At 35.3% G+C, this 8,697-nt stretch overlaps 1 protein-coding gene and 1 non-coding gene across 2 annotated transcripts in view; both read right to left on the bottom strand.

Moving 5' to 3' along the window:
* The window catches only part of Smc6 (structural maintenance of chromosomes 6), an 84,312-nt gene that overhangs the window by 28,261 nt on the left and 47,354 nt on the right, over positions 1-8,697 (bottom strand). The window contains exons 16-18 of the mRNA XM_008824185.3: positions 4,997-5,111; positions 4,552-4,712; positions 580-715 (exon numbers count right to left, since the gene is read on the bottom strand). Coding sequence (XP_008822407.1) covers positions 580-715; positions 4,552-4,712; positions 4,997-5,111 — 412 coding nt within the window. The remainder of the gene's footprint in view (positions 1-579; positions 716-4,551; positions 4,713-4,996; positions 5,112-8,697) is intronic.
* On the bottom strand, positions 3,937-4,038 carry LOC115068621. The gene has a single exon (XR_003847953.1). It is a non-coding gene; the product is annotated as a U6 spliceosomal RNA (small nuclear RNA).

Raw genomic sequence — 8,697 nt, forward strand, 5'->3', positions numbered from 1 at the left:
CACTACATTTTGGAGTTTGAAAAATATATTTTATACTATCTTTAAATAAATTAGTAAATTCTTAAATTTTGTTTTACAGTAAACCTATGTTCTGTTAGCAAGCCCAATAAACTAGTTAGGATTTTCCAAAAAGAAAAAAGAGATAGATAGATTAGATAGATGATAGATAGATATAGATGGATGATAGAGAGATATGACAGATGATAGATGATTAGATAGATAGATAAGATAGATAGATATAGACAGATGATAGATGATAGATTATAGATAGGTAGATGATAGAAAATCTCACTACATTTTGGAGTTTGAAAAATATATTTTATACTACCTTTAAATAAATTAGTAAGTTCTTAAATTTTGTTTTATATTTGATTGTTGCAAAAAGGTCAAGAAGCAAAAACTTTTCATTTTTAAAAATAAAAGTATTTATAGATATAACATATAAATGAAAGTTCTTCATAAGAATGTAAAGGAGCCTGAGGCCAAAATATTTGAGAATTACTAGTAGATATGAATGAAAAAATTATAAAATTAACACTGAAGAAGTAACTGGCAAAAACAAAAGGGTATTTTTTTTACCTTTATTTCTTTATCATGTAGCTGGCATCTTTTAAGAAGTTCTTCATTACGTTTAATATCCTTCTCAAGGGCAGACAGATGCTGTTGAAGATTTACTATCTGGGCCTTCTTATTTTCAATCTCATTCTCCAACTCACTTAAGAACAGATGAAAAATAAACTCATTTCTCAACATTACAAATACCTTACTTCTTTACCATTAAAAAAGCTTACTAGTAATAAATTATTTACATACTCCTATTTCATTAAACAAGTACTATAATCTTACCAAGTTATTAATAAGTTAACAACTTGTTAACAAAAATTAGCAGAAATGTCAAGTCTTCTAAACTGAAGTTTTACTTACTTGATTATCAAATATTATTAGATGTATTCTATGCTCTAGGCATTAAGCATGGAGGTTGCTAAAAACAGAATAAAGAACCATTCCCTCAAAAAAAGAAAACCAAGAAATGCACTGCAATTAAGATATGAATAGGACAAGATACTTTATGTCTTCAGAACTACAGGAACACAAATGTGATTCTGGGAGAATGGAAAAACAATTTGTATTCTCTAATGTTTTTATATGCTGAGCCAAAAAAGGGAAAAGATGCAAGAAACTGCACAAAGGTAGAGTGATGACAACAGATTTAAAGAACAGTTCAAAATTTTTTGTTTTAAAAAGAATGCTAAGACTTTTTTTTTTTAGTGGTGCACACATTTAATCCCAGCACTCAGGAGGCAGGAGCAGGCGTATCTCTGTGAGTTCAAGGCCAGCCTGGTATACACATTGAGTTCCAGGTCAGCTGGGGCTACAGGGAAACCCTGTTTTTAAAAAAAGACCAAAACCAAAACAAAATAAGAAAAAGAAATGCTAAGACACTAGGCATAGTGGTACATGTCTTTAATTCCAGCACTCAAGAGGCCAAGGCAGGTGAGACTGAAGCCAGACTGGAGCTACAGGGAGACCCTGTCTCAAAAAACAAAAAACAAACAAAAACCCAAAAACCTAGGATGACATGCAAATTCATGAAGTGGTCCATATTTTTTGAAGAACATTCCATTTTAATAAAAATTAATTCAACAGCAACAACAACAAAAAAATTCTAAGAGGACAGGGAAGGGATGGGGATGGAGATGGGGAATAAAGAAGGCAGGTGCCAAAACCATGAAGGGTTTCCTGAAGCACAGTCAAGTGACTATGCAATTTTCACATGGTGTTCTACCTGACTTTTTAGTCTTTACACAAAAGTATAACATTTGTTAACTACTAAGCTTAGCTAATTATGCAAGCTGGTTGTGTGATATGAATGTGTTCTCTAATGTATTCACGGTGATCAGTACTTCTCTAATGTGTTCATGGTGATCAGTACTCACCGTGCAGTGTGCTTTGTCTTTTCCCTAACGCAGATAAGGACCTGATGGCTCATGTATAAGCTACCACCTTCCTTAGCACACTAGGTAAGCACTAAAATATTTGTTTGAAGAAACAAATTAAAGAATAAAATTTAAAGTGTACTTCAGAAAAGTATACAAAAATGTTATACTATACAATTTGATAATGCATAAGCAATTTTGCCAACCATATTAGTAATTTTTTGAGCTTGTAACATCATGTATACTTTTATAACTAGAAACTAAATTGGGAAAAAAAACCAAGTACCACAACACCCATTTCCTAATCACTTAACTTTTGTTCCAACCTTTTTCTATTGCTAATTAAGAAATATTTATTGGGGCTGGAGAAATGGTTCAGTACTGGCTGCTCTTGCAGAGGACTGGGTTTGGGTCCCAGCACCTACATGGAGGCTCACAAATGTCCATAACTCCAGTTCCAGATCTGAAACCTTCTTCTGGCCTCCATGGGCAATGCATACATGTGGTATGCTTACATACATGTAGGTAAAACACTCATACACATAAAATAAAAATAAATTAAAACTTTCCAATAGTCATTATAATTATTATATGCTACTTTTCTTGTTGTTATTCTCTTTGAGACAAGATCTCTCTGTAGCCCCAGCTGGCCTGGAACTCACTATGTAGACCAGGCTGGCCTGGAATTCACAGAGATCTGCCTGCCTCTGCTTCCCAAGTGCTGGGATTAAAGATGTGTGTCACCATGCCTAGCTATTATATGCTACTTTAATAATTACACAAACATATTCAGTGTTATTTACAAATAAGAAATCTATTTCAACAAAACTCTCATTTCCCCTACAAATGGAAGTTATTTACAATTCTTTTACTTTGGTTCAACTTTCTTAAGACTCCCTCTTCTCCTCCTCTCTCGGCTTCCTTCTTTACTTTTGCAGTTGTCCTGGAGGTTGAATGGATAGCCTCATGCATGGTAGGCAAGGGCTCTAAAACTGAGTCATGTCCCTGGCCCTCTTTCTATTTGTTTTATTTTAAACTTAAGTCTTAACTAGATTTCCCTGCACTGATTCTGAACTTGTAATACTTCTGCAATAGCTTTCCAAGTATCTAGGATTGCACCAGACCTGGTGACAATTTTTTTATCTGAAGTTCTAATTTATACTATACATATTCTAAATCATTAATTCAAGTCTAACTCATCAATTCACCAAACGGAATTAGTTTAATTGAGAAATCATGATTTCTACAGAATCCCAAATTCTTTTTGGCATACTCTTGCACCTACTCTTTACTATTTACTCTTTTTAACTTCTCAATTTGTCACTCTACCAGCTTGATTTTATTTTGTGTATGAGTGTTTCCCCTGCATGTGGTGCCTACAGAGGCCAGAAGAGGGGTGTTGCATTCGCTGGACCTGGAATTGAGGACAGGTGTTGGCTACCACATGGGTGCTGGGAACCAGAAGACCAGCCACTGCTATTAACTGCTTTGCCATCTCTCCAAACATATATGTGTTTTGGGTTGTTGTTTTTTGTTGTTGTTGTTTGGTTGCCATTTTTGTTGTTGTTAAGATTTTAGGTTTTTAAGTTACGTGCCTAGGGTATGTGCATGTGAGTGCAGGTACCTGTAGAGACAGAAGAGGGGGGTCAATTCTCCTGGCGCTGGAGTTACAGGTGGTTCTGAACCATCTGACATGAGTTCTGGGAACCAAACTCAGGACCTCTGCAAGACCAGCAAGTTACTCTTAACTACTGTACTGAGTCATCTCTCCAACCCATCTAAGGTTTTTTTTTTGAATTTGAATTGTCAAGTGACTTCTTTCTAGCTCTCTCAAACAACAAAACTGTAAGTATGAGATACACAATAAGAAGCTTTAGTCAGAATGCAGACTGGTATACTGGATTCTCACTTAAAAAAAAAAAAAATCACTGTAACTCAATAGCAAGCATCCATGATTCAGCTCATTTACATTCTTCTTTTTCTTTCCTTTTTTATTAAAGAAAACATGGAATGTTTCACAAATTTTCAATCCATCCTTTTGCAAGGGCCACGCTAATAGTCTCTGTACTATTCAATTTCAGTGTATATGCTGCCAAAGCAAACACTCCTTTATATTTTGAGTAAAACTTATGGACAGGTACAACAATGCGCAGACCAGATAGTCAAGGGACACATTTTGTGAACTCTGTCCTCAATACTGCTGTCAAAGTGAAGGTCAAACTCCAAGTCCAGTTAAATAAACTTTTTTAAAAAATACTTTATTATTTTTATTTTATGTGTATGAGTATACTGCCTGCATGTATGTGAGTGCACCCATGTCGTGCAATGCTGCAGAGGTCAGAAGAGGGCTTCAGATTCCCCTGGAACTGGAGTTAAGGACAGTTCGTAGCCGCCGTGTGGGTGCTGGGAATAGAACCTGGGTCCTCTGCAAGAGCCATCAGTGCTCTTAACTGGTGAGCCATCTCTCCAGCCCCAGTTAAATAAACTTTTAAGACAAAACACTGAAATAAGTCACAGTTCTTCTGTGAGATAAGCACTAAAAGAAGGTGGTTAAAGAAAATGAAAACCAAAGAAAGCAGTGGGAATACAGCAGAGTTTTAAACTTGACTCTAACCTTATTTCAGAATCCACGTCTTTGCTTAGGAATTTAGGCCTTGTGTTTTCAGATGAATAATAACGTCCTGCAAAAACTTGATCACCATCAGCAGTAAAAGCTTCTCTACAATTTTTGGGTGGCTTTTGGGACTGCATGACTGTACGAGCTACAGAATTATTCTAGAACAGAACAGAAAACACATTTTAAAAACATTTCTCAAGTATTTCAGACGGATGTGCTTCAAAATTAAACCTATCAAGATAATTCTAGTAATCTTTCTCCAACATTTGAATGAAATAATCCCCAAATAATGTCTTATTATGAAAAAGTATTTTTGAGGTAAAAATATGTATGAAGTATAAATACCAGTATTTTGCCAGTATGAGGTAAAAATACAATATATGAAAAAACTCAGTCATAAAAATTTTTAAATAGCATAAAATACATCAAGCATTGGCCTTACTTTGATTAGCAGCACTGTCTCTATGCCCCTCATGTCAATTAGGCTATTTGCAACAACAGCATTGTCTATTTCTAAAGCTGTCAGAACCGTTGGAAACTCTGGATGATGAGCAGCTCTAGGAGACAAAATAAAAGGGCCAATTAACAAACCTCAAACATATATGCAAATTTCATATACATAAAAAGAATGTGCATTTCAATGAATGAGATCATAAATAAGAGAATATAAAATATCTGATAACATGAAAACAAGTGTAACAGGTTTCTTTAGTGAAAAATTATGCAAGGCTATGTGCTAAGCACTACTCTAAGTATATAAAAGTACTAGCTCATACAATCTGCACAATAATCACCATAACATACTTTTATCCTTTCCATTTTTTTTTCTTATGAGGATGCTTCAAAGAGAGTTCCCTAATATCACAAAGGGAATTAAGTGGCCAGGCTAGGATTTAAAGTAGGCAACAAATATTTAAAGCCCAGATTTTTAGCTATTATGTTCAAAACTGCTTATGATAATAGTTATAATTCCCCCTAAATCACATGCTGCAACTATACAAACATAAAAGCCCATTCACTGAAACATATTCAAAATAACTGAACAATCGTCTCACTGATATAGACAAAAGAAAATCTAAAGTAAAGTTTATCAGCAAAACAAAGAATGAGAAAAAAGATATACTTATTAATTTTGGCTCCTTAAAGAGATAGTTATGTTTTCATTTAAAAATTTAAACAGCAAAGCTGGGCGTGGTGGCACACCCCTTTTAATCTCAGCACTTGGGAGGCAGAGGCAGGTGGATCTTTTTAAGTTTGAGGCCAGCCTGGTCTACATAATAAGTTCCAGGATAGCTGGGGCTACAGGGAGACCCTTTTTAAAAAAAAAAAAAAAAAAAAAAAGAAAAAAAAAGTAAACAGCAACTGAGCAGACGACTCAGTAAGAGCACTTGTTCTGCAACCATGTGGACCTGAGTCTGAATCCCTAGCACCCACATAAAAAGTTGAAAGCATGGCTGTAACCCCAGTACTCAGGGGTAGAGACAGATCCTGAGAGCTTATTAGCCAGAAAACAAGCTTCCAAGCTTCTGGTTCAGTGAGAGACCCTGTCTGAAGGCAGAAAAGTAGAGAATGATAGAAGAAGCCACCTGAAACTGGTAGCAGAAAACCAGAAAGCATGAAGATCAGCTTTTCCATCCCAGTACTCAAGTGAATCATGAAAACAGCTTGAACTAGGATGGAGGACATGCAAGTATTCAGTCCCTGGACATATTTATAAAGAACAGCCAATAAAATGTCAGGGAACAGAGAGGAAATAAGCATAACTGAATAAAATAAAATGAGATTATAGAACTCGTTTTAAGGTGGCAATTGGAATTCTGACTTGTACACATATTAAGTTTGGCATGCCTATTCGAAAACTAAGTGGAACATAAAATTGAAATATATTATAATCTAGAATGTAGGAAAAACTACCAAGTAGCGGCAGAGTTTGGTAATTATACATGAGTAAAACCAAGTGCACTCACAGATTACCTACACACTAAGGAGAGGTCTAGGGTACTGACATAGTAGTGAGGAGAAAGAAGCAAAAGACATTTTAAAAGACCTGAGAAATTAAAAAAAAAATTAAAGTGTTGTTCTAGGAGTCAAATGACTATTTCAGGGAAAATGAAAGGATTACTAAACATCAAATCAAGCTGGTGAATAGTAATGCCTGAAAACTGAATTAAGCACTTTGAAGTTCACTGATTCCTGAATCTCAGCTATTTGGATATATGGTAAAAAGCTAGACTAGAGTAAGTTTAAGAAGAAACTGGACACACAGACCATTTTTGAGTATTTCTTTTGAGAAAAACAGAGAAATGAGATGGCAACAGTTGAATGGCCTCCCTAAGATAGAGTGCAAGTGAAGTAAAAACAAGGACAGAAAAGAACAGTGGTCCAGTGTTATGGAAATAGTGTGCAATGTCAAAGACAACAGGGAAAGTCGCCAAGGGAACAGGATTAAGGCCTGGAAGAGATTTTTAAAAATGATTCGCACAGACAAGAAAGTATGCAAATTAAGAGTACAAACAGAAAAAACTTAGATAGAACCATGTTCTGTTGAGACAGGCCAAAAGCATGGCTACTGGGGGTGATGGGGGGTAAGTAGCTGCCCTAGGTAGATATAATAGGTAAGGAGTTCAGTAAATTCTACTTCTGAAAAAGGGAACCAAAGCTATCTTTACAGAAAAGGAAGCTATAGTTCTCAAATACCACCTTGGAAGTTGTACGCACTCTTAGTCTTAGGTACCTTTACTGAGATTACTTAATGTAAGCATAAATAAATAAAATGCATCCTAAGTATTTAATGCATTCAATATTCTAATAGCATTGTTCTTGTTTACATTAAAAGCTATCATTTTTATACTCGGCATGTGAACCATATTTATACTGGCAAAGTTCTTTAGACATAATTCTACTTCAAAATGTTTAAGTCAGATAAAGTTAACAGATTATTAAAAATTCTCAAGGCTCTTAGCAAAATCCTGTCAATACTCAAAAATACTGGAATTGAAATTCTTCTACTACTCCACTAAAACTTTGTACTTTAGCAACAATCTGATGACAATAAAAACACAAACTCTGCCATCACCTGGACCTGTTTTATTAAACTCTAATTTTCAGTCTTACCAAAACTTCCTATTCTCCTAGGCTACACTTGCTAAGCCTGAAGATTTCATAAAGCCTAGGCTACATTTTCTCTTAGGCCTTTCTTTTTTTGAACTGCTTTCTCAACAGTGTTTTCAAGTGCATCACTCCTCCTCCCATCATATTCACAGTCACACATTTGGAAAAAATTATCTACTACAGTTTTAATAAGATATCATTTACTGACATCTATAAGGAAATATTATTAGTAAAAAATCCTGTGACCACCATAGGTATTTTTACTGAGTGGACTACCAATCAGCTTCCTGGGTGATTCTCAGCAGTTAGTCTAAACTTTTCAACAGAATAATTCCCAAACTGCCTACCCAACTCCTAAGTACCGTATTCTCAGCATATGAACTCACTTACTTCCAAGAAAATTGGCACTGTACTGCACAAATGTAGGTCACCTTCACACCTCTTCACAGAATACTGTAAGTCAGAGTCGCTACATATTGCTAAGTCTTTGGAAAAACAAAGGCTGGCAAATGTTAACATGACAGCTGAGCATTGCAAAGCATTCCCCTTCACAGGGGTCCCTATGTCAGGTCACAGAGCAATCCAAACAGCTGCCCAGGACTACTCTTTCAGGTCATCAAACGACAGAACATGGTCTAGGGAAATGGCTCAGTGGCTAAGAAAGCTTGCTGCTCTTGCAAAAGACCCAACTTCAGTTTTGTTAGTATGCTTGTTTTTCTTTTTTTTTAATTAGAAGAAGCAATTCATTACAACAGCATTAACCTATTCAGTAACGTTTTTCTGAGCTAGGATACATCTCTTTCAAAATTGGCTGTATATTTTGCTCAGTGGCTAAGAAAGCTTGCTGCTCTTGCAAAAGACCCAACTTCAGTTTTGTTAGTATGCTTGTTTTTCTTTTTTTTTAATTAGAAGAAGCAATTCATTACAACAGCATTAACCTATTCAGTAACGTTTTTCTGAGCTAGGATACATCTCTTTCAAAATTGGCTGTATATTTTTAGGTTTACAGATGAATTATTATGCTTATACGAT

This window comes from Nannospalax galili, unplaced genomic scaffold (assembly GCF_000622305.1).
Source record: "Nannospalax galili isolate Female #2095 unplaced genomic scaffold, S.galili_v1.0 scaffold69, whole genome shotgun sequence".
Lineage (NCBI taxonomy): Eukaryota > Metazoa > Chordata > Mammalia > Rodentia > Spalacidae > Nannospalax > Nannospalax galili.